The 26,461-nt window shown below is 40.5% G+C and overlaps 2 protein-coding genes and 1 long non-coding RNA gene across 8 annotated transcripts in view; 1 reads left to right on the forward strand and 2 right to left on the reverse strand.

The window, feature by feature from the left end:
- The window catches only part of MARCHF1 (membrane associated ring-CH-type finger 1), a 114,415-nt gene extending 105,940 nt beyond the window's left edge, over positions 1–8,475 (forward strand). For all 5 annotated transcript variants that reach the window (XM_083631345.1, XM_083631342.1, XM_083631343.1 and 2 more), the window contains 2 exons: positions 4,146–4,293; positions 5,877–8,475. In XM_083631345.1, coding sequence (XP_083487471.1) covers positions 4,146–4,293; positions 5,877–6,178 — 450 coding nt within the window. In that variant the 3' untranslated portion in view covers positions 6,179–8,475. The remainder of the gene's footprint in view (positions 1–4,145; positions 4,294–5,876) is intronic.
- Positions 466–7,130, reverse strand: LOC310770564. The gene is made up of 2 exons (XR_014552275.1): positions 3,827–7,130; positions 466–3,581 (listed from the first exon to the last, which is right to left on the reverse strand). It is a non-coding gene; the product is annotated as an uncharacterized lncRNA (long non-coding RNA).
- Positions 8,476–10,352: 1,877 nt separating the features above from the next.
- TMA16 (translation machinery associated 16 homolog) lies at positions 10,353–25,477 on the reverse strand. 2 transcript variants are annotated; one of them, XM_083631393.1, is made up of 7 exons: positions 25,322–25,477; positions 20,134–20,246; positions 18,037–18,074; positions 16,047–16,131; positions 14,394–14,542; positions 10,926–10,968; positions 10,353–10,708 (listed from the first exon to the last, which is right to left on the reverse strand). In XM_083631393.1, exons 1-7 carry the CDS (start codon positions 25,322–25,324, stop codon positions 10,537–10,539), a joined length of 603 nt encoding a protein of 200 aa, XP_083487519.1. In that variant the 5' UTR covers positions 25,325–25,477; the 3' UTR covers positions 10,353–10,536. The 2 variants fall into 2 exon arrangements, with proteins under 2 accessions (XP_083487519.1, XP_083487518.1); XM_083631392.1 differs by lacking the exon at positions 25,322–25,477 and adding an exon at positions 23,550–23,608.
- Positions 25,478–26,461: the final 984 nt, after the last annotated feature.

Raw genomic sequence — 26,461 nt, forward strand, 5'->3', positions numbered from 1 at the left:
GACCTGCTTTGCACAAACATTTCCCCATCTGATCATGGGCACATGTATGATTGAACAAGAACGCCAGCTGCTTGAAAGTATGGGAATTTTAAATTTCAACTATGGAAATCCAGCCTAAATAATAGGAAATGTAGTCTGTTTAATGATGGTACAGCTGTTTGGATTCATGTTTTATAAAAGGCTCAAGCCAAAATGAAATGCAGTGTCAAAACTATATGGTGTTCAATATAATTCCCTTTTTGCTTTTAGTCTAATGACAGAGCTGACAATTGAAAATGAAAACAATATAAAATTGGCAGATGGAACAGTCATTCTATAAATATATGTTGTTTTTGAAATTGAAGGTTTTCTTTCAGTGGTATCGTTTAATTTCCATTTTTAGGCAGTTTTATTTAGTGGCTATCTTTAAATACTATTGAAGTTCTTAGATGCTATTTTTGATTAGATTGCTTTTCAGTTACTCTGTTTTTGTAATCCTATGTAGTTTGCAAAAAAAAAAAATAGGGAGGCCTAGATACAGTATTCTAAGAAATATATTTTAACATTAATCTAGACATGCATAGTTGTGCTTAAATCATTGAGAATATGGAACATCTTTTGTACAGTCCTTTGCTACCCTCTAGTGTCTAACAGACTGCACTTCTAGTCCTAACATTTCCATGTAACACTATTGAAATTTGGAATGTCTGGATTACTACATTGTGATATAACTAGGTGCAATTAATTCAGCAAAGTGGGACACATTTCTAAGCTTGCAAACTTACTTTTTAAAAATCCATGTTTTTATTCTCATTTTGACTCTCTGCAACAGAAAATAAAATAATCTGACATCAGTGACCAGGGTCATAGTTCAGTGGCTGAACATCTGCTTTGCATGCAAAAGGTACCAGGTTCAGTCCTTGGTATGTCCAGGTATAGCTCTGTCTGAAATCTCTTCAAGGTGAGGTCAGACAGCCCTCTCCCTGTGGAACTTCTGGTGCCTACTGAAGACCTTTTTTTTAATTGCTGCAGGCATTTTAATTGAATTGTGATTTTATAGTTGTAACTAGTTTCTAGCTTGAGTGTACTGAGTTTTTTTTAGTATACCCCTTTAGATAACCTGAAATTACAAATTATCAAAATAATCAAGTAGACAATCCTGGGCTAAATAGACAAAGTCTTGACCTGGTATAATATGTTCCTACTCTATTCTTCCTTCTCTTCCTGGCTTGTTCCCTGTTGGTGTGGCTTTTTAGCTCTTTCTTTAGGAACATAAGAAGAGCAAACTGGACCAGGCCAATTGTCTACCTAGTTCAGCAAGCTGTCTTTGAAGTGGCCAGTCAAATAGCTATGGGAAGGCATATGCATTTTCTGCTTCTACCCCATTTGCCTCTTTCTAGTACTTTTATCAATGCTATTGCTCCTTCCATTGCACCCATGGCTCTTTAGCTGTTTTCCCTTCCCCAAGAGCTATGCTGTCTCACACTCTCTCTTTTTCCTTCATCTGTCCCAGTCTCATTTTCCTTTATTGCAATGTTTTGCCCACAAAGCTTTAGTTTGCACTTGGTTTGAATGAGGAAGTCGAATACAGCAGACTGTGATCATGAGACTTTCTGACCAACAAGGTAGTTATTTGGTGTTTTAATCTGTCTGTTAAATTTTTGAGTTGTTCAATGGTTGCATTCCTTTACACACCATTAATAGACACCTAGGAAAGGCAGGATATACGGTAAGTTGCCCAACAATTAGGTGGCATGATATCTATGAAATTGTAAAAGAAATACCCTAAATGGGGGGATGGACAGGCATGCATTACTATGTCCAGTGCTTTTTTTCTGGGGGGACGCAGGGGTATGCATACCCCTGAACATTTTGTGAATCTTCGTACTTTTGTCCATTTACTGTATTTCCCATTTTGAACTATAAAATGGTGATTTTTCTTGAGTCAAAGTGAGAGTACCCCTAAACATTTTTTTTGAAAAAAAGCACTATGTCCACTTCTGCTCGTCCCTTGGTTTTTTAAAAAAATGTAAAATTCAAAAAATATGAAAAAGTGGGAGGCAAGCCAAACAAAAGCATCATTAAGTTGATTTTTCTTTCCAAGTTTGAACTTACTAGTAGCAGTGAGCATGAAGAAAGTGTAAGTCATTCTTATGATTTTTGATTGCTTTCACTTGCACATCTTTTAAAGAAAGCCGTGTGCTGTGCCCACTCCCCCCAAAATTCTCCAAATAAATGTACTGTACTTCTGTGCATAATTGACTTGGTATCCTGTTGGGGTCGATAAAGTATATCCCCATTCTTTGCTCTTCTTCAGCTGAAAGATGTTCCCATAGTGGCTAATCTGATACTAGAGTTCTAATCTAACAGTACCTTACTGGCACATATTGGGCAGATGGTTCTGCTTACTGCCTCTTGTTTTCTGCTTGTGTGTCAAATCTCGTAATCACTTCTGTCTTAAGTAGCCATAGTTTCCTTTCTTTTGCCATGGGGGCAGGGGCACACATCATTGTTCAGTGATGGCGTTCTTTTAAATAGTATTAAAAGACAGGCAGGATGTAACTTGTTACAAATAAGAGAAATACAAATATTTCTGACTTAGTGTTGCAATACTGCACTGGAAACGTCACAGTACTGTATATTGCAAAAAGCAATTTTAAGTTGAGCAGCTTATGACAATGTGTGCAACTTCTGTTTGAAGCTGAAAGCAATTTCGTTGGCATGCAAAACTCACCTTATTTCTTCATCTTTCTCCAAGTTTGCTTTTTTTATTTCCCTTCTGGCCTTATCAACTATTTGGAGTCATTTTGGAAGAAATGTAGCGCGCATATTAAAATGTTGCTTTGAACATGCACTTCAGCCATGTAGTACTACAAGTAGCAGGAAGGTGGCAGCGTTGCACTGCGTTTCTCCACCACTTGAGATATTTTAACGAGATTCAAAAGTTGAAAAGCCTCAACAGCTCAGCATTTTAATCTACTTATGAAAGAGGAAAACATGATTTGCATGAGGATAAAAATCCACATTTGATCTAGAGAAGAAAAATGCTTTTTGCTTAAGTTTCTAGGCCCACTATTGGGTTAATTCAACGTTCCTTATGATAGCTAAGGGACAAAGTAAATGTGGCATTGATTGCATGATTGGCCCTCGCTTGCTTTCTTATTTTGTTACTAAATAGCAGCTGTGGTAGGAAGGCAGTCCAGGTTAAGACCACGATGGGAGCAAACCATGGGCATGATCCATATAAGACCCTACACCTTCAGTTGATATTTACTTCTTGTTAAAAGCAGAGAAGGAACCAACCATGTGATTAGCATGATGTCTGAATTCACCCTGAACTCCACTGGAATTCAGGGTTGAGTGTCTTACTCAAGAATTCCTTAGAGGCCATTTAGTTGCCTTGTATATATTAGGCCTCTATACCTGCCAGAAGACATTTTAAATACATGCAGCAGACTTCAGAGTCCCCCAGTATGGGCCTGGTTCTGTCCCAATAAAAACTGTACTAATTTAAAGGGAGACAAACTTTCTCATTTCAAGAGTGCCTGTAGTGGCAGAATTCTCTCTTCAAAATCAAACTGCACATACAGAATATTATTTTGCTGGTAGAAGAAGAAGAGTTTGGATTTGATATCCCGCCTTTCACTCCCTTTAAGGAGTCTCAAAGCGGCTAACATTCTCCTTTCCCTTCCTCCCCCACAACAAACACTCTGTGAGGTGAGTGGGGCTGAGAGACTTCAAAGAAGTGCGACTGGCCCAAGGTCACCCAGCAGCTGCATGTGGAGGAGCAGAGACGCGAACCCAGTTCCCCAGATGACGAGTCTACCGCTCTTAACCACTACACCACACTGGTAGCTGCTACTATAGTCTTTAATGGGACAGGGAAACTTTTAAACAGTTGCTCAGCACTTCACAAAACTAATGAAAGGGTGCCTTCCTTGATAAGCCTGAATAAAATGCATCATGGGTTTTCTCCAAAATTGAGCTTATTTTATTAATTTTGCTATTTCCCTTCAATTAAGGAAGCCCTGAATGCCTGTATTTTAGAGAACAAGTAGGAGATTTCAAAATTAAGTCATCCTCATTGCTAGTTTTAGCGGGGCGGGGAGAGTTTAGTAACATAAGAACTCCTGCAAACCCAACCAATTTCTGTTTGCCATTTGCAGTGGGAAAAACTACAGATGACAACAAGTGAGAGGAGGAAGATTGTCTGCTCAGTCACATTCCACATTATTGCTATTACCTGCGTAGTTTGGTCACTGTATGTACTAATAGATCGGACCGCCGAGGAAATTAAGCAAGGCAATGACAATGGTGAGTGTATTTATCATTTTCTTTCTTTATGTTCTTAAGTAGTATGATTTTAGAAATGGAGACTGTAAAGGCAAGTGAGTGCACAGAACCAAAAGCAACAGGTTCAAATGGGAGCATTCACCCAACTTCCCTAGTTCCAGTGTTCTGAGAACTTTGGCTTTTACATAAAAGAAGCAGGTTTCTAGCCCTTTAGGCCCCAGGCAACAGGTTTCAAAACATGTGGCCAATGTCTAGTGAAATTGCAGGCGCTGCTTAGGGTGGGAATTCCAGCATCTAAGGGGGTTTGATTGCTCTGCATTGCTCCCCACCCCTGCTGACAGAGCAATTATTCAAAATGGGGTTGCACCGCATGCAGGTGGACCCAGGCTCAATGACCAGCATCTCTACATAGGGCTGAGAATGTCTCCAGTCTGAACCCCCAAAGTGTCAGTGTAGACAACACTGAGCTAGATGGACAAATGGTCTGAGGCCCCTTCCTATGTTTCTAAAATAAAGCATATGCTGGCATGGTTAACATGATTTATCTATTCTCAGAAGACGTTCTGACTTTACAAAGCAGCCCTGGCTACTTCATAAAGTGACTTATCTTTAGGCTAGCCACTGGGTGTCATGATATTCTAAAGACAAGCAACTGAGTATACATGAAACAAACATTGAGTATCACTGTGCCCAAGATTGCTCTGAAATACAATTTCCAACGTTGCATTTTTCCATTTAAAAATGTATATATGCATGCCTTATTTTTCAAGCTTAAGAGATTCTGCTAGGCAAAAAATAAATGAAACAAAAATGATATTTTACTGATGTGTTTAACATTTTCATACACCCAGTAAAACTGCCCTCGGCAAGCTTAAATTATGCAGTAGCAAATTATACATTTGGCATTCAAATAGGCAAGATTCTTAATCTCAGCGGCATAAGAGCATTTTAAAAGTTATATCCTGCAGGAAACAATTTCTCTTCTAGCAAATCTTAACTCACTCAAAAGAAATATCTCCTGGGTAAAAGGATTTTCTGTAAATAAATGTTAAAAAGAAATGCTCTGCCCAAAGTAGTGACTTGAAGGACCTAAAAGTCAATTGCAAATGTGGGTATCCAACAGGGGGTGACCCCCAAACAAGTGATTTCCACATCCGGTTTAAAATTTAAAGAGCCCTAAGGGACCCATTTAATCCAGTGTCCTATTCACAGTACCCAACTAGATTCCTATGGGAACTCCATAGGCAGGATATTACAGCCTAGAGCTTCTCCCCCATCTAATCTCATGGAATTGAACCCTTTCACATAAATGTCAGGAAAGTTTAGCTTGCATGCATGAGCAAATAATTATTCTTTCTGTTCAGTACAGGCAAATTCATTACTGGGAACCCTCCTATATCTAAAACCATAATATTAAGAAAACTTCAGAGCTTCACTGCTCAACACGAGAGGCCTTAGGAACTGAGCTGGTAGGGGGAGCCTTTGCAGCCTCCATGTGTCAGGAGGTTTCACTAAGCGCAATTTAGAAGCGAATAGCAATTCTGCGGGGAAATGAAACAGTAATATTAACTCTACCTCTTTCACCCCCTTTTTAACTCTGAAAGGTGTGCTGGAGTGGCCATTTTGGACAAAACTGGTTGTGGTGGCCATTGGGTTCACGGGAGGCCTTGTCTTCATGTACGTGCAATGTAAAGTCTACATTCAATTGTGGCGAAGGCTTAAGGCTTACAATCGAGTGATATTTGTTCAAAACTGTCCAGACACTGCCAAAAAACTAGAGGAGAAAAATTATTCCTCCAATCAGAACACTGAAATCAAAGACTCCGTAGTGGTGCCAGTATCACAGACAGGTACAAACTCTCAACAATCAGGAGAAGAAACTGTTTCTGATGTGATGCCGGTTTGATGGAAGCTGCGTTTCTCTTTCTTTACTGAAGAACAAAGTAATGTGCTTTCCTACTGTTCAGCCACATTAAAACAGCAAAACCACTAAGTAAATCTGAAGGAAGAACAAATGGGAAAATCAATCAAGAGAAGTTACACGTTACCTCTGGAATGTAATTGTGAAGTGGCTAAGCATAGTGAAAATGCAAAGAAGAAAGCGCATCAGAGATGACTTTCGAACAGGCAAAGAAACATGGCAAGTACCACTGTTGATGGCTGAAAAGAGCTGCATATGCAGATTTACTACCAGTGTTCTGTTTACAAGGAGAAAACCCTTACATCTATTTGTTACTATGGTCTTTTTTGCTAATTATCGTAATCTTGGACACACTCTCTTCAAGGCAATTTTTAAAACGATTCATATTTACCCTTAAAGTCATGCAAAGAGATATGCACCATAGCACAAAGTATCCGAACCTCATAATGTGATAATTTTACAAAGAGGTGGCTGACCTGCAGCATATATGGTTTGAAGGCGATATGAAGGAAATCCTTTCCAAAAGTTACAATTGAAAATGTATGTTTAAAATGTGAGTATTTGTAAACTAGGTAGCTGAAAATATCCCTTGTATGCACAAATGATCATTTTCTTTCACATTTTTATATTCATTTGGTGCAGCAATTTGACTGCTGCTTATTCATGAGAGCTAAAATTGACAGAATATTCCTGCCACCTCCAAAATTCTGCTAAAGGGTAATATGTTCTATAATCAGAGATATATTGCAGACAGAGCAGCAGGAAACCTTGAAAACATGTTTTTAGTACTTACATATTAGTGTGTAAAATATGCAAAGGGTGGGAGATTAAATTCTATTCTTTTGTTTAAGAGATCAGGATAGAACAGATTCAGAAACTTGTTAGGACAATATTGAAAGAGTCAAAGTAGGCAGCATTACCCATATGCCAGTATCTCTCTGATGTCCACTAAATTGACAAAGTATGTGGTACCTTCTATACAGGAGTAAAGCTGAATCATTAATGGTTCAGTAGTTCAGTTGTTACTATTGTGGTTTTAGCATAGTAATGTAAGACTGAAGTGTGACTAAATAGAAAATGCAGAAGATATATATCAGTATCATGTTGTACCCAGCAGGGATGACTTGCACGGGGGGGAAGCCAATAACTTTGGCACCCCATTTCAGAATGATGTACCTCAACAGACTAAATGATCGGATGTCCTAAAAAGAAAGGGCACTGCACCTGTCCTTATACCACTCTTATGCTTGTTGAATGTATTGTGAGTTGTGCCCAAGTAATGTGAGTTATACAAGAACAGTGTTACTAGTAATGAGAGGAAGTTATGGTGGCAAACTGCAGTGGATTAAGTAATTTTTTAAAAGGACTACATTTCACATTTCATACTTATAAAACACAGTAAGACATCGATTCTGAAAATACTCAGCAGATGTATGTGATGGATCAGTTGAGACATTGCAAAAAGCACATAGCCTCCTTAAAATTAATGGGCCTTTCCCCAGTGATTTCAGTAGTTTCTTATTGGAATCATGGCACTAGTTGGAAAAATTAAAATGAGATTATGTAAGACAATAGTTTAGCAAAAAGAGTTGATAATGCGGATCTTGAGTAGAAGTTGCATAAATAACCCATCGATGAAGACTTTAATGCTAAAATGAAGAAATGCATTTTAACATTTAAACTGTCAGATGAAGGAGCCACACAAATTCTTTGTGGGGTTTAGAACACTGTGTATTTGAATAGAGGTCATAGGAGGGACCGAACAAAATTAAGATCAGAATAAAATTAATTCCAAACTGAGTGGTTCATATCCATTTCACTAAGAAAAAGACACACACACATCCAGATATAGTCTAACTATATAAACTGAAGTGATAGCTGACCTGGTGATTTTCTGCCCAGCTATAGCCATTTATAATAATGTACCATTGCTTTGCATAAACAGCTGACTACTGTGATATAAATACTTTAAAAGATAAGACAGCTGCAGCACATCGCACCATACTGGACAGGGCACAATATAAATTGCTTACTGAATTCCACTAAGTCAATTCAAAATGCTAATTTTTGAAGTCTCAATGCAACCAAATTAACAATGTTTCAGCTTTAGGTCCCCATGCATTTAGCAAATTAAAAGAAGGCCAGCTGATCATTTTGCCCGACAGCATAGTAATCAAGCATTGGATTCATGGAGACGGGCATGACTATAAATCACAATGCATAGGGCAGAAATAGTTTTTTTATCACCAGAAGGAGACCATGTATGGAGACCATGTTTTCAAGACATAGAATAGAATCATAGAGTTGGAAGAGACCACAAGGGCCATCGAGTCCAACCCCCTGCCAAGCAGGAAACATACTAGTGACTTGGTTGCATTGCTTAGAAGCAAGACCTTTTCCTTTTTAAGATGGTTCTGAAATCCAATGCAGCTGGCTGAAGCAGCTATGAAGGAATAGTTACCACTTTTTTTCCACGAAATGGAGATGCCAGTTGTCACACACAGACTATAGTGTTATCTGTCTTTTCTAGTGCCAGTTAATAGATGACCATTAGAGATATCAGAAGTTTTATCAAAGAAAATGTTTACATGGTGGAATAAGGTGACCCTTAGAAAACAAAGATGAAAAGTTAACAATGAGGTAGTGTTAAATGCCAAATTAACTGTCTTCATCAACTCTGTATGGGGCTATCAGGGGCGTTCCCCTATGGATTGTTCTATTAGCTTTACAAGCATAACTAAGCAGCCTACTGGTGCTATTGCCACAGCTGGAAAGCAGTCAATAGTTTGGTTCTAAAATGTGTACATCAGTACACAACTCCACCACCAAAATTAGCAGTCAAATTTTGAAACTTGCACTGCAATGCAATCTACGATGCAAATATTTTACTGTGTATATTGTTGAGACCCAAAAGTTTTGTTACTTGTTTTACCCAGTTCTCTTTTGCAAAAGAGCTTAGATGCTTTTGTGGGTGACTTGTGTATTAAAAAGGTATTTGGGATGGGAAAGAAACTTAATATAAACTACTAATTGTTGTGGAACAAATTTGTATTTGTATTAAACAGATGCCTCTAGAGGTTACTTGTAAGTCATTTGCTTTTAAAGTGCAATCATATACGGTATGTTGATAATATGGACTGCCAACCCTTTCCGAGCCAATGGATGCATTTCAAATTTTGAGGAAATGATGTGGCAACTTGGGACAGGGGTGTAAGTGGCATAAAACAACCAGGGTGCTAAATCTAAAGAGCAGAAAAAGATAACAAGGCCACAAAATGGTAAGAGACATCCCACCACGCACCACCTATGGAGAAAAGAACATTTCACTGCCCATCTCCTCTGCTCAAAATGGAAAAGAGGGAGGGTATCCAATCTTGACCTGTTTAAGGAGGTATGTTCAGTGCTCAACAGGCCAAGCCAGCGCAAACAGGCACTGAGCAAGAGGGCCAAGTGGTCATACACTCTGGATACACTCTGCAAGAGGTACTGGCACCCACAAATTCTGCACTGGTAAAACCTGAAAGCTGCCACTGCATGGTGACAATTTTATATAACAGTCTTATCCAGGAAGAAGGGTGGTAGGGGACACTAGTTCCCAAGAATGCACTATGTTAACATCCTCCTCCTAAACCAAGCATGAGTGCTTAACCACTGACCCTCCAGATGTCACAGAACCCCAACTCCCAACAGCCCCAGGCAGCATGGCTGACTGGGATGCCAGGAGTTGGACTCAGACATTTGGACAGCCACAGATTAGCCATCCCTGCCCTAAACCTACTGAATGACATCCTGAAAGCGCATGATAAAAATGGATCCACTTGGGCCAAAATAGACATTATGGCAGCAGAACCCTTTTTAGGAGTCAGGTTGCCACCAAATTCAAGCAAGGAGGAATGTAACTAAATCAGCATGTGAGCAGGCATGAGTAAGGGGACTGAAATTGCCTCCTTGCCTCTATTTTACTTCCCAGCTTGATATACCCCAGCAGGTTTAATGACTGCTGAGATCAGGTCTGAAAGGAAACCACTCCTCACCCTCCAGGAAAAAACCAGCTGGGAAAAACCTGTCAAAAGGAGTAGCTTTTTCACCCTTCTGTTCTGCTGCTGCTTTAAATAAATTCAGCATGGTCAGAGTACCCCACATCTAGTTGCTACGTCTATGAACTTAAAATATTTTAATGTTTTTCAAAAGACAATGATTCTTCATCTTATTACATCATGAATTGAAGACTAAATTACAGTTCTGGTCTTAGTCAAGATAGCTGGGTCCTGTCACATTTACACTCAAAATGTGATTTAGTCTAGCTCTAACTGAACATTAAAATAGCAGCTTGGCAATTTGCTTCAACTGTCATTTCCCATACCAGCAAGCATTTGTTTCTCTGCATCCTTTGCTGCATCCAAGTCCATCTCAGCTTCAACTGTTGCCTTCTTAGTTAAGCTGCTAAGAGCATCTTTACTGGATATCATCCTCATTTTAATGTTTGGTAGCTTCTGCAAATCACCATCCCAGGTACTGTGAAGTAGGGAAAGGAGGGGAAATGACAGTAGTTTAGACCATGGAAACCACTGCTAATCAAACATTTCTACCAGTGAATTTAAGGTGGTCCGCCTTAAATTAAGGACTTGGGAGTGACCAAACTTTGTTCTGACATGCAGACTGCCCCACACTGACATCCCCCCCACCCAGAACTGCTACAGCATGAGTGAGTTTAAATAAGAAAACAACTCACCTGAATGTTTTAAGGTGCTTAGAGTTCACAATGTCCGGGATCTCTGTTGGAAACAGAATAAAAACCAAGATCATCCAACCATTTCTAAATAGAAATTTTGATTTGAGACACTTTAAAAGGCTAGCTGAAGGACCCTCTACTTCTGCTTCTGATAGTACCTAGAAGAAAGTGAGAATTTCCACACTCTCCACCTTCAAAAAACAGAAAACAAATACTGGACTCTTGCCAAGAATTCTGTCTACTATGAAAGAAATAATTATTAGGGAACGCATCTTTAGCACCAACCTGTTAAGTACTACTGTACATCAGGGGAGGGTGCTTCTTTTCAGAGCTTTTTGAATTTGGCTAAACCTCAATGATCTTCGTGCATGTATCAGTGGTAATAATCATAATACCTCACTTCTGACTCCTTTGTCCAAGTTCACAGCTGTGGTTATATTACTGGTCACATACTAAATCTTACACTATCTCCAAATGCACAGCACCATAGATTATATAGCATCTGTGCTCAGAGATTCTGAAACAAAAGAAAACCTTGCCAGATAGTGCACTTCAGCTACTGAATTCTCACCATTTTTCTACTGATTATACTGCTTAGAAAGGTCAAGATCATAGCAACTCCAGATGTTTTAAGCTACAACTCCTCTTGGCCCCAGTCAGCCCCCTACCCACAATTTGGAGAACACCTGGTTGGGGAAGGCTGCACTGAAATGAAGTGGTAGCTGCTTTAGATGTCTCAAGGTCATGCCCCTAACAAAGAGCAAAAATAGAGCAAAAAAACAAATTGTTTAAAAGAAAGCTACCATTAAAAGCAGGGCTGCAATTCAATTGAAGACACTTTAAATTGATCATATGAGTGTCAGTTGACTGATTAAATTTGCATAGGAGTGTTAGTTGGCTAATTAAATTTGTATATAATTAATAAACATTATTTCTGAAGCAAGAATACTCCCCCCCCCACTTCATTTTGGATGAAACAAGTATTACAGCAAGCATAGTCTTAGAAGAAGCATATCTCCTGTGTTTGACACAAGGGAGAATGCTTCAAGGTGGTGCTTGCCGTATGGAGTTTCTAGAAACACTTGTGTTTAAAAATATGTTTTGAAAAATCCGATGCCCAATCAGGGACACCATTTTAGTTGATTGAAAGCTTTTAATCAAACCACTCCTAATCAGGTAAGTATATTTCTTTGTCAAATAGACTAGCTCATTTGAGAATCCACTGAAGTAAGACCTACAACAAGCAGGTGTCACAGCCTTTTTGCAATTTCAGGGAGCAGATTGGGGCAGAGTAGGGTAGTCATACTAGCAAATTGCTCATTCAACATAGGTGATTGTGAGAAAGGTAGAGCAGAAAAAAATTATCGGTGCAGAATGAACACTCTTGACATTCAGAGCATTAAAGCATGCAGTTCCCAATTTGACTGCTGCATGAGATTATTCTGATGGACACTTTGACACTAAATATATATTGCAATGTTCTGACTGAATTAACACTAAACTGTCCATTGTCTAGTAGTTGATTCATACGGCCATTGTGTGCGTCAGGGGTGTAAGATTTTGGATTTATTTTGCAGATTACTGACATCACCATGCAGTTCCCCAAAATGGAGCTATTAACAGCCAAGAACAGAGTGCTTGAAAGCCCAAACTGCTCATGTACCATACTGATGGGAACAGGAAGGGGGAAGATAAAATTTTCAGTAAAACCTACTAATTCCGTTTTGCCTTCAGGCAATGACACAGCACAGCAAAGGAAAGTGAAAAGAATGATACATGGAAAGTAACATCAACCACGTGTTTGGGGGTTTGATATATTAAGGCAGGTATAGAAACTCAGGGAAGGTCACAGAATCTCTTTGGAAACCCCTGTCTCCAATTGCCAGAAAGCCTCTGATCTTTAGGCAACACCTGCTGATTTGCCTGGACAGCCCAGTTTGTTACTGTACTATTTTTTAAAAAAACATATGCAGCTTGCTGAACAAACACTTGTGTTGTGTGAGCTGCCAGCACACCACTCTCTCAACTGCAGTAGTGCTAATGCTCACCAGGACCAGGATGGGGTGTGACAGCAAGAGCAGAGCAGTAAAAGGTAAAGGACCCCCAGACGGCTAAGTCCAGTCAAAGGCGACTATGGGGTGCAGCACTCATCTCGCTTCAGGCCGAGGGAGCCGGCGTTTGTCTGCAGGCAGCTTGTCATGTGGCCAACATGAGGGTCATGTGGCCAACACAGGTCATGTGGCAAACATGACAAAACTGCTTCTGGCGCAATGGAACCCTGTGACAGAAGCCAGAGCGCCTAGCAGAGGAGTACCAGGTTGATGGCAGTAGTGACAGGAACAGATGTGTGGGCACTTGCAAGTCTTGCCACCAATCTTGTGATTTCCCTGCCCTCACTGCCATGCCCCAAACTGGCTCCAGGGAGTGGTTAGGAGGGCAGTGCGCCACCACGCACCATGACAACATAAAGTGAGAGTTTGCTCATTGCTTAACACCTACAAATCTTGGAAGGACACATAAGCTTTCCTATTTTGCTGCTTATACAAGTCCAGATAGTCTTATTTTTCTCTTCCGAAAAGGGATGAGAAACTATCTTCGGCAAGAAAAGAATTAATTAAATCAAGCCTACATAAATTCTCTCTCATTAAGAGAAAGGAAACTGCAGGGTGGGGGGAGACTTCCTGGAGATGCCAAAGGTTTTAAAACTAAGTTACGCTACATGGTCTAAATGACTTCTTGATTTTAGACTGCAGGTTCTAATTACACTATCTGCTGCAACAATTTTCCTTAAATTGAAGCTCGGTACAGACATTGTGCCAACATCCACAGCAGGAGCATTAACAAGGAATGAATGATTGGAGGTTACCTTTAACAAGGAAAGGGTCACCAACAAATCACACTTTCTGAATATTGCTGAGGTGTATTTTTAGCTTGTATACAACATGCAACCTTTAAAATGAGTTTTCCTTCTGTTTCTTGAATAATACAGAGTTGCCTGTCTTGTGTCTGTCTGTTTACTCTGCATTTGGAAACCTTAAGATATTGTAACCAAATTTTGAACAGTGGGTCCTGAGATCGAAGGCAGGTTTTCATCTACGTTTAGATACAAATGGATGTCGTTTTTAATCAAGATGGCAGACTAACCCTCTCAAAACTGCACTGCCTTTTTTTGATTCCTAGGATTCCCAAGCAACTCAAGTATCTACTCACCAGCTTCCCCCCATGGAGATTCTAACCCACTATTGTGAAGGCCATGTGAGATACAACTGCACTGGGGAGGGGAGGGTGTCACACAGTAAATTAAAGGAAAATAATGCTAAGGAAACTGTTGCAGGTTATGGAAGGGGTTTATGTCCAAAAGCAGAAATCCAGTGAACTACTGCCCTGTATAGGGTTCTGATTTGCCTGCAAGAAATTATTCATAACAGATTCAGTTCTTAGCATGGCAAGGCAGTAACACAGTCATACCTAGCCCATATCCTTCATACATCTGTCTTTCACGTTCCATAGTCTGTTTGATGGCTGTTTCTCTGGAACTGTGCTGTCTGCCCTGCCGTCCTTTAATACTGTTACGCAGTTCAATCTGCTCCAACTCATCGCTGAAACGCTGCAAATAACTGTAACACAGTAAAAATGTCAATGTGGGGAAAGGTTTTCATCCTTCAAACATTACACCCTTGCAGTTGCTCTACAAAGCCCACAAGAACCAGCTCTAACAGAGGTCTTAAGTACTGGCACCTTTTTAACAACAACAACAACTCACTGTCTATACCAGGGTTTCCCAAACTTGGGTCTCCAGCTCTTTTAGAATTACAACTCCCATCATTCCTAGCGAGCAGGACTAGTGGTCAGGGATGATGGGACTTGTAGTCCAAAAACAGCTGGAGACCCAAGTTTGGGAAACACTGCTCTATACCTATGATCTATATACATCACAAGAGTGAAGAACCTCTGGCCTGTAGGACAGATACAGCCCACAGGGCCTTCTGCTCCTAGCTCCAACTCCATGCAGCTATTAGGCTTGAAAAATGCCTTCCACTGGCACTGAAGTGTTAACTGCTTGGGGGTGGGGTGGCAGAAGGGGTTGCAGACAGGCACCTCTGAGATCACCCTCCCTCTGGAAATCCCTGATGAAGCAATTAAGATTTTCTAAAGGACTTACACTGGCTGCAAAGGGAGGCTTCTTCAGGTGTCATTGCTGCAAAGGAAAGGAGTGGAGGAACAAGAGCAGCGTGGTGTGGGTGTTTGTGTGTGAGAATATGAATGAATGAATGTGTGCTATGTGAGAGACTTGGGGTTGCCCCATCCACTTTTGGCTCCACTCATAGCTGCCATGTAGTGACGCCCTCCATCTGAAAAGCATTCCCCACCCATGATTTCACATGACAGAGCAGGAGAAAGCTATGAAGGGAACAAAGTGGCAGGGTGAAGCCACTATGCTAGCTTCCCAGAAGGTAGAAATAAAATTGGAGAGTACAGGGCTATTCATGCTTCCAGGATAGTACCATACACACTCACACTAAAGCCTGCTGTAGGAAGAGCAAGGTTGCTGTCTTCTCACCTCTTCCTCTTGATAAGCAACTGAGACTCGCTAGCTGGGAAATTGTCCCAGCTCCTCCACCCCACCCAGTAAGCAGCTTTCGGAAGGAGAAAATAGACCTGTGTCACCTCTTTTGAACACATTTTCACCAACCATAGTGATTATAACATCAATTCATTAAGTACTAGATTGCTTATGCTGCTTTCACTTACTTTCCCTATCTCCTGGCTTTAAACAACTTAAATAAAAAACGAGGTCAAGTATTTCACAGATACTTGTAAATAGGTGCAAAATAATTATGCGCAACTGAAATAAAATGATTCTGGAACATTAATGAGCTAAGGATTACTAATTATTACAGTTACTTTTTTAGCCATGTAATACTTAAGTCTTCTACAAAGTCATGAAAACTGAGCGCACATAAAATGTTGAAATAAGACAAGAGTTGGTGAACATCAAGGGGAAAATAATGGCAAAGGAAAGGCATCCCATGCATGTAAACACCAGCTGGGAGAATGCACCTCATCACTCTTGCTTCCACCAAAACAGGCCTTCTGTTTCCTTGTGTGCTGCAAACTTACTTTTCTGTTAGTTCACAGACTTCTTTTTTTGTGTACTCCACTTTGTCGGGATCAAGGTGACTTTGAAACCAAAGCAATTTTTCCCCTATAACAGAAAAAAAGGGCTCAAGAGCTTACTACACCTGTTATATAACACAGGTGAAGTAAAAGCCTTCCACTGTTTCTGGAACAAATCAAAGATAAATATTTTAAGGGACAGTTAGCTAAACGATGAGAACTTGTTCCACAGAGTTGTATGGGATCCAAGAGTGAAGTCTCGGCTCCCGGACAGGCCTCTGCTGCCAACTCCCATGCAGTGGCTGTTAGAAGACAAAAGGTGGTCAAGAGCAATGCATTTCCTAGAAGTCAGAAGAATGTCCAAGAGGCATGATGGGTTATGGCAATCTTTTGTCACTTATTTTATCTGCCAAGGACAGTCTTTAATTCAGCTCAAGGATATCTGCTATAAACCCCCAAATGCAAACAAGGTATGTGCAACATATATTACAGGAAGAGACGAATATCAGTTCAGACACTTTTACACATGGAGTAGGTTCACACATCTGTCCTGCTGCTTACTTTTCTCTATGCAACTGCTCTTAAACATTCTCAGACCAACTGCATAAAGTAACATAACATGTGACAATATAAATGGATACACCCAGAGGGATTTTGAGTAGTAGCTGCAACATTAAAAAAAAAAAAATCATATTTGTGCCACCTGATTGTGTGACTCCAGTTGAGTTCCTTGTCTTGATTGAAAAAAGTATGAGCATGTTCAGGATTGATGGCGTGGAGAAAGCAACCAGCAGGATGCATGTGGCAAGTGCACTGTAGCTTTCCCATCTTATGGATGCCATAGGGGTTTTACCCATCCAAAGGCTAGGTCTCCCAAAATACAATGAGACATCTGAACATCCTACAGTTCCACAATGCACTAAGATGCCTAGGAAGATGGAGAACTTTTAACGTTTTCAGCAGAGGACTAGGTGGCCACTTATGAGAATCAACTAGATATGCTGTGAACAGGACATAGATTACCTTTATCAAATGTTTATCCAAGCTATACTTTACAAAATGGTAAAGTGTCAAGAACCACTCTTCTTAAGATTTTGTAGTTACCTGTTTTTAGATAGGAGCAGAGAAGCAGCACAGCCAAGACTGACTTCCTGCACAAATGTGACAGTGATGTTCCTAACTAAAACTTCAATATGCAGGAGCCGTGTCTGCTGTTAATGCTAACAGTGAACAGATAAAACTGCACCATCAGACAATTTAGTCCAGCCAGCCTAACACTGCTTGCCAGGATATGCCATAACTCTTCCTATGTCGAAGGAGGTTCTTCCCTACCCTTCTACCCAACATCCTTTGTGGGGAAGGAAGGAACTTGGAACCTTCTGCATGTAAAACGTATGTTCAACCACTGAGCTGCAACCTTTTCCCATTCCCTCACTGAAGGAGAAGAAAGAGGAGCCAGGCAAGGTATTTGCTAGTTAAGCATCTTGGCAATGTGATGCGGAAAACTAAGTCCACTTGCTTGTAAAAGGCAAAAAAGTTTAGATGCACTAAGTGTGAGTAATGGCAAATCAGAACTTTAGAAATGCTGATGTTTGTTTGTTTTAAAAAAAAATCACACAACACAGTTTCCAAGATGCACACTTTAAATCCAAAGCAAAAAGCTGATACCTTTAGCCACATGTGGCCAAATTCTATTTGCAATTCTATTCTGAAGGATGCCAAAATGCCCACTGCAGCTCCACAAGGAAGCAGTAATAGAAATGTCTGCAAGTGCTTCAAAGAACAGACATCAAAGGAACCAAGTATCCTAGTAGCAGTGACTTCACCAGCTTTCATGAAGCCAAGCTGAGAGCATTGTCATTCTAAAGGTATAGAGCATGTTGCCTTATGTAGGCTGCCTTTTTTCCAGAAAGGCTTAAAGGCTTAAGGCATGCTACAAAACTTAATTCTGCTGAACTTGGAGCCTAAAAATAAAATAGTTTTTCACACTCACCCATAACGCTGAGACGATAGGCCTTTTCATTTTTCAACCTGCAAAAGGATAGCTCCAATTTAAATATTCCCTATATAAAGAACTTATCTCTCTCACATACGCAAACACACACATAGCGGGGTGGAAGACAGAATGGTAAGATTAAATTTCTCACATTCATGAGAAGGAGGCAGAGTTTTACAGTGGTTTCACTCCTGCTTATGGGGTCAGTACCAAAGAGCATTATTGGGTCACTGTGGCTCAGCCCCCTGCAGGATGCCATAAGGCACAAATCTGTCCCCAGTGCTATTCAAAATCTATATGAAACCACTGGGGGCGGTTAACAGGAGATTAGGATCAGTATACTGATGATACCCAGCTCTATTTTCTCTTGTAATAGCTGATACAGGCGAGGCCATGCCTGAATGCAGTTAGAAAAATAAAGTTAGTCATCCATACTATGACTAAGTTTACTAGCATTGCTATTCCACAAATTCAGATTGTGGCAGATCTTCAGAGAAGCTGCTAGTGGGAGTTCTTGAGGGGAGGCATAGCTGTAAGTAGATGAGGAATGAAGTAAATATTGGGGGTGAGAAAGGAAGAAAAATTATGCATCATTTGCTAGAGTCTCCAGAAAGTCCTCTTCTGTCAGTTCAATATTTTCCCTTGAAGTATTTTTGCTCTTTTATAATCTTTTATTTCAATAGGTGAGCAATATATATTTACAATAGAAATAGCATTACACGCCTACAAATGCCATAAATACTTTCCCATATAATAGTCAACGGAAGCAAAACATCATTACTCAGGAAGACAAGGTGAACACCTTTGAAAGAGCATCCTATATGTAAAAAGCTCTGCATGTCAACATGAAGGCGTATATTTCTAGGATATAAATACAGTTAGAATCTCAGTTGACATATTACTTCTTGTGAAATACAGAAATGTCCTGGCACTTTAAAATATGTGCATGATCCATGATTCACTGGCAATATAGATGCTATTCTAAGAGTCCGCCTGTATATTAAAACTATGTAACAGAAAAGCGTGCTTTTTTAAGGTCACAAAATGTTAAAGATTATTATGAAGTAGTGCAAATGGGTTCCTTATACCTTCCTCTCTCTGTGTACCATCACCTTTCCCACCCCCCTCTCACACGTACCAGACCTGTATAAGGCTTTCATGGGCTGTAAACCTGATCCATACAGCTGTAAAACAGGAGAAGCCACTGTGATTGTCTCTGGTACTGCTGACTTTGATGTGCTAGCTTCTCCTCTTCTACCTCCTTTCCTGGGATCTAGTGAGCCCATTTCACCCAGAGCAGGTACTGTGTAGAAGCTCAGTCAATCTGCATTTGCAGACCTTTAGCAGACGCACCTTCACAGCATTCGCTCCATGAAAAATGCAACCTCACTTCCCCCACCCCTTCCACATACATGCACACAGGTACGTCAAGAATGTGCAAGCCAAGAAAGCACTGCTTTTCTGGAGCAGGATGAAGTGAATGTCTACACCACCTGTCCAATGTCTCCCAATTCTCTACTCCAACTGCATTTGCCTACCCTGTATCTGAAGCCACTCCTGAAAATTCCCTGACATACAGCGAAAGGGGGCAAAAAGATACCTGCATTGCAGGGGCTTGAACTAGATGACCGTCATGGTCCCTTCCAACTCTACAATTCTGTTCCTTCGAAAACCACATGAGAAATGTCAAGCATTATAAAACTGAATCATGAGCAATGGTAATATCTTCTGACAGTAGCTTTTGTTGATGCAGACATCAGAAAACAGTTATGCTGGAGAATATTTGTGCAGTGGTTGCATGGTCAAGATGCAACAGGTTGAGAGGAAGGCCTTTCAGTAGCTTGATGTTTTCCATCACAGCCTCTAATGTGTCAGCAATCCTGTGAGATCACAGGCGAAAGTGTTTATGGCCTTAGTGGTAATTGGCTGTCAGGGAGCTATCTACCTGTAAATTCATCTTATTGTTAACCCACTTTAAGAGAAGCTTTGCAAACTCAGTTATTTCTTGACATTTCTAGGGCAAGAAAAATCTCTGAAGAACCCAGCAGGTCAGTATTTCTCTTCCCTGCCTCTGAAGAGTACAAAGGGACTCACTTTTCCTTTCTTTCTTGTTTGTGTGCTTCTTTTGTAAGCTGAGCAGCTTTTCTGCTGTAGGGATGGATGACTTTCTTCTCCTGTGCTCCCCTTTTGCCCTTTGCTGCTTTAGGCTGAAAAAAAGAAACAGAAGAAAGACACAGTAAGAATTTTGAGAAGTATTTTCCTTCAAAGGCTTCTTGGGAGTTATTGCATGCGGGTGAAAGGCAGCTCAGAAGCAGCAGGACCTGATGAAAAATAAACAAACATTCTATTTACCAAAGTAAGGGTTTAAAATGAGAGATTTTAATAGACTCAACGTATTTAACCTTCACATATTGATGAAATACAAACACACCCACTAAAACAATAAAGCTATTATCTGAGATAAAGCAAATTTATATACCAACAATAATTTCTAAATGCATAGCTGATAAGACTTATTCCCGATTATTATTCCCCATTGCTAACAGACTGGATCCTGAACATTGCTGTCATCATGTGGCAGCAATGGACTTGATCTACGTCTTTGCTGCACCACCCTGGGAACTGGCACAGTGAAGGGCCAATTTTTCTTCCCTTCCCACCCCCAGTAAATTTCACCCTGGCTGTATGTGCAATGGGATTGTGGGGGTGCTACTGGCTACACAGCTCCTGTTGCAGTCTACCTTTTGAAATGTTAGTGATAATAATCAACACCCTTGATGTGTGTTGGTGACAGTGTTATTCAGTTTGTAGGATTGCTGCCAAAACTAGGTTTACAATAATGAGAACATACTAACAAATATTAGAAGGAGCACTAAAAACAACCAAGGGAAGAATTATGAACAGGATCTATATAAGGCACTTGGTAATTAATCTAAAACAACCACTATGGGTGTTCAGTTTTTACATCTGCATTAAATGTGTTGTTGTCCTCCAACTCCACAAACACTTACAGATACATCAGCTTTCAGAATCCCAAGACTCTTAACTGTGAACTAGGAAACAGCAATGAGATGCACTGGTGGCCTTACTCTCTGCATAGTGTCTAGCAAGTGAATGGTATTCTAATCACCGAGAGAGAGAGAAAGAGAGAAAGAGAGAGATAGGAGAGAGGAGAGAGATGAAAAAGGTACATACTAGGATAATCAGAAGAATCTAAGAGTAGATGCATTCAACACAGAAGAAAGGCTATGGTGTTTGAGCTTTTTAGAGGGAAGAAAAAGATGACCAAATAGAGACATTGACAAGGTGTACACAATTATGGGTAGAATAGAACAGGGTGGGGAACTTCCCCTATCACTCATATACCATATGTGACAACTAGCTGGGGCTATCTGCTCTGTTGCACAGGTGATCCAGCCATGTCTTTACGTGCCCCACAGCTAAGATTACTTATGAAATCAGGAGTGGGGCAGGTGGGGATGGTTTGTGGAAAACTACCACACTGCCAAATTTAGCCTGTGGGCCAGAGTCACCTGTTGTAGAGAAAATTGAGATTTTTTTCCCTCCCTCTTCCTTAAGATTAGAACTTGGGGGTCACTCTGTGAAACTGATTGTCAGAAGATTAAGAATAGATAAAAGATACTTTTTGTTGCAGAGAACCAATGACAACTGCAGTCTAGGACATACGAAAATTCTGTATAACTTCCAGGAGCCATTTCCTTCTCCCTCAGTTTTCCTCAGTACACTGGTGACAAGAAAAACAGCACGTGAAGTCTTGGTGTCTATTCACAAATACAATGGGCAAAGCAAATTCAGCATGCTGTTATCCTGCCAGCTACTCTGGAATAGAAGGGGCTATAACTTAAATAAGATGAAAAATATTGAATTGCTAAAAAGTTTTTTTCCCTAAAAAGAGAGATAAAGATGAGTAGCTAGAATAGAATGAAAACCTACCACTATGAAGAAAGAAAAAATACACTGAATGGGCTATAAAGCAATTACAAACATCAAAATAAAGTTTATTTCTGGATTTATAGTAAAGTATATCTTGTATTTGTCTCCTGCAGGGAGAGGGAACCAGTAGCCTTCCAGATGTTGTTGATCTTCAGCTCCCATCATTCCTAGCTAACATGGCTGAGTCAGAGATGATGGGAGTTCAACAACAACATTCTTGGTATAAAAAAAGAAAGCCAAAGACAAAACTGCACACCCTATATTAGCAACTTCATTAACAAATGTAACAGTTGCTTAATTCTTCTATTTAAATGTATTTCTGTAAAATCAGGCATGATTTTGGTTAAAGGGTGTATTTTACTAAGGTCCATTATGAGAATTGGAATAGCAACATTTTATGTATTCATACCACAGAAGGATACCATAAAGGCTGCATTATCCTGAAGCAATTTTTAAAGTCAGAAACATTATGATGCACTCATATTCAGAGATCAAACTGGATGTGCAGGGCGGGGGTTATATAACTGAACGTTAGCTCAACACATATAAAACCCGAATATCTTGGGAGAAGGCTACACTTGGACCCTTCTACCTATATGCTGTCTTTCCACAAGGATTGTCCTGTTGATTATGTAGGATGGCTCCAATATAATTTAACCTCAAGTGTATTCTTTGACACAATCTCCCTATTATCTTCCAAACTCAATTCAAGATTAAAGGTTTGAGTAAACGGCCCTTCGTGCTTTCTCCCTTATATTCTGTGTCAATCACCAAGAGTTCTAAACCACACTATTATTCTATGTACAACAAACTTTCCCGGAGTCTTGCGTAATGAAAAGCACATTTCCACCTTGGCAGGCTTAGTTTAAGAAGGGGGTAATCATTTTCCAAACATAGTGTTCCATCACATTTTTTATTTTACTGCCAGCCAACTCACACAGTTGGGGGACATCCAGAACTAAAATAAAAATGTGTTTGCTCTGCAGCAAATTATGATAATGGGTTGCGCAGGTGGTGTGTTTTTCATTTTGTATTCAGTACAGTATTACTGGGGACATTTTTGAAGAGCATGACAATCAAAAATAGAAGTATTGCACAATGTAATCCTATGCATCTCTTTTCAACAGTATGTCCCACTGAGTTCAATGGGGCTTACTTCCAGGTAAACAGGCACAGGACTATAGCCTTAATTTTCTCTGAAGCATTTCAAATCAGATTTTATATTTTTCCATATGAAGCCAAAACATTTCACCTCCTCTTCTGAATTTCTTGTGATGATGAAAAATAGTCAAAAGCAGTTATTTATGCACATATGCTGCCCAATAACAGTAATGTTTTGCAGAAATTTCACTAAGTTTAATGGATAGAATTTTAGTTTTAGACAGCAGCACTGAGCATATTTAGTCAGAAAAGATCCATGAACATAACATCAATGAGACTTATTTCCAAGTAAAGGCTACTGGTGGTTAAGAATGAGTAGCATCACCACACTATTCCATACTGCAGCAACTAAGAGACTGGCCTACAAATCAGAAGTAAGGAAATTTAGATCTCACCTCTGTCATAAACTCACTAGGTGGCCTGAGGCAAGACACTCTCAAACTCGATCCCACCCCATCTGCAAAATGGGGGATATTTATATTGACTTACCATGCAACATTATTGTAGGAACTACAATTACACAATACAAGTGAAGTGATTTGGGTACTTTAAAGTGCTACAAAATTAGTATTGCTTCTTATTGTTCATTTTTATTACTCATTACCAAAATAATATAATGATTCAGTTCACAAAACATTTCCACATAACATGTAAAAGAAGAATGGTCACAAAGATGTACTTGGAAGTTTTGAGGGGGAAACCTGTTAAAATCTAAGACAGGACTTCCCCAAAAATACCTGAAGGACTCAAAGAGAGACTTCACTGCCCCCTATAGGTTCTTCATCTTCCCTAAAACTAGCAGAAATTGTGCAAGAGAGTAAAAATATTATACAGTGCAGAGAATAACCTTTTCTTGTAGCATCTGAGCACAGATGCTACCAATAACTTGCCAAATACCATAGATAATCTAGAAACAAATGCTGCAAACACCTGATATGGGCTGGCTGTTAGCTAGCAGTGAATAACCTCTAGTGATTAAACATGTGCTCATACACAAGCAATAATACAGACAACCATTTACTATATGCAGTACTTTTCCACAATATATGGCAGCCAGGTTGGCTGTAGCATCTTCTTTCTTACGTACGTACTTATTTACCCATGCCTCCATCCTTTCCCCTCTTCCCTCCCTACCCCCTTTTCCACTGCGTGTTCTGTGTTTTAAGATTGTAAAACCTGTAGTCAGGGACTGCCTTGTTTCAATTGATGGCCAACGTAAGCCATTCTGGGAGGCTCTTTGACTGAAGAGCAGGGCACAAATGTTCTCCACAAACATTAAATAACCATCATCGACAGGACACAGCCAGTTACTAACTTACTAAGCACAAGTGGTGTTAAATTACTGTTTCTTAAACTGCGTGCACATGGGTGAAGGGACGGACCATTGTTAACCATTTGCAATGTACAGTGGTACCTCAGGTTACATATGCTTCAGGTTACATACGCTTCAGGCTACAGACTCCGCTAACCCAGAAATAGTGCTTCAGCTTAAGAACTTTGCTTCAGGATGAGAACAGAAATCACACGATGGCACAGCAGCAGCGGGAGACCCCATTAGCCAAAGTGGTGCTTCAGGTCAAGAACAGTTTCAAGTTAAGAACGGACCTCCAGAACAAAGTAGTTAACCCGAGGTACCACTGTAGTTTCCAGGCATGTCTGCTTAGAAATGAGTCAAACTGAATTCACAGTAGGACTCAAGTCCTGATGATGATGATGATTTATTGAATTTGTATACCGCCCTATACCCAGAGATCTTATATATATATCCTATACCCAGAGGTCTTATATATATACCTAGAGGTGTGTGTGTGTGTGTACGTACACACACACACACCCCAATAATTCCCTCCCCTCCCAGATAGTAGCAGTTGCAATCCAATAGCATTTGCCTAAACTGAATTCAACGGAATTTACTTCTGAGTAGACATGAAAGTGTACGTGGGGGTGCGGCCTGCTGCAGTGGCCGCAGCAGTTCAGGGGCCCCTTAAGGGACAGAAAACCTATTTTTGGCCAGAGCTTTCGTGGGTTGCAGCCACTGGAAACGAGCCGAAACAGGCCTGTCTCTCTCGCACGGGCCTTTGCTGCGACAACCGCGCTCGGTAAAGGGCCGCCTACATTCCCCCTCGCCTCCGCTCTTTCCAAAGCCCAATCGCCCTCCCGAGCTCACCATGTTCGCGGAGGAAGAAACCAAGCAGAGCTTCCCGGCACGCGCGGCGTGCGCCTCAGAGTGGGGGAAGGAGTCCGTCGCTGTAAACCACCCGGCTAGACCCTGCGACCCACGAGCGCTCGGTTCCGCTTCCTACCTCCAATTAACAGCAGCCTCCCGGTGATTCGCCGCTGGTTGCGTCACTCCTGCTTCCGAGCTGTGATTGGGGGGAGCGGGTGTTGCTCAACCGTCAGAAGAGCGAAAGTACCCGCCCGCTTGTTCAGTCTTCTTTTAGCTGCGTGTGCGTCGAAAAAGCGCAAAATACGCGGGTTGCATGTGTGCTATTTGCCCCTTATGAGCGTTTACAGTAGCTCCTTTAGCGATCAAAAGGATCCTTTAGAATGAGAGCTATTCAGTTCTAGGTCTGTTTTTAAATTAGCTCTCTGGTGAGTTTTATTCACAATAGCGCCTGCATGCACAGAACTTTAGAGCACATTGAGAGCGCACACACGAATCCTGGAAACAAGTTTATCCCTGCTCACAAAACTGCAGTTCCCAGCATCCTTAACAAACTGTAGCTCCCGTGCTTTTGGCAAGTGGTGCTTTGAATGTGCTTTAAAAGTGTGGTGCGTATTTCATCCACCACTAATTTGGCCCCCCCAAGAACATGAACTTCTATTTTGAATTCAAGAAATGAGTCCTTTTCAGGGGAAAAGGCAGGGCATAAAGAAATAAATTGTAATAATAATAATCCTACTTAGAAGCGGCCACCTACCACGAGGTTGCAGGAGGCTGAATGGTTGTTGCTGTTCTTTTAACTTAATTTATTATTCAGTTTAGCCCCACATTTCCTCCAGGGTACTACTGGTCTTATTAAAAAGAAATAGCAGTAGGTCCCCATAATCCACTAGACACCCACCCATTGATAAAGTAAATTGGGACAGGGCACTTGAATCAGCTAGCAAAACAAGCATTCAAATGTACTGTTGTTTATTTGTATGTCATCTTTCCATAGCAAACTATGGCCAAGTTGACTCACAACAGTAAAATGTTTTCACAAGTCCAAAATGGTTTTTCTGGAGGGTGCTACAACTCTCAAGAGCACATAGGTGGTTAGAAGCAAGGGTGGCACTCCCCCCATTTCACCACCATAGGCAAAAT

Source organism: Podarcis filfolensis, assembly GCF_964270895.1.
Source record: "Podarcis filfolensis genome assembly, chromosome: 9".
Lineage (NCBI taxonomy): Eukaryota > Metazoa > Chordata > Lepidosauria > Squamata > Lacertidae > Podarcis > Podarcis filfolensis.

Excerpts from the sequence above, each read along its gene's own strand:
- TMA16 (XM_083631392.1), bottom strand. Across the intron at positions 18,075-20,133 it reads AAACAAGAAAGAAAGGAAAA|GTTGAAAAATGAAAAGGCCT; the intron begins GTGAGTCCCTTT and ends ATCCTTTTGCAG. Across the intron at positions 10,709-10,925 it reads AAGCACCTTAAAACATTCAG|TACCTGGGATGGTGATTTGC; the intron begins GTGAGTTGTTTT and ends CCTACTTCACAG.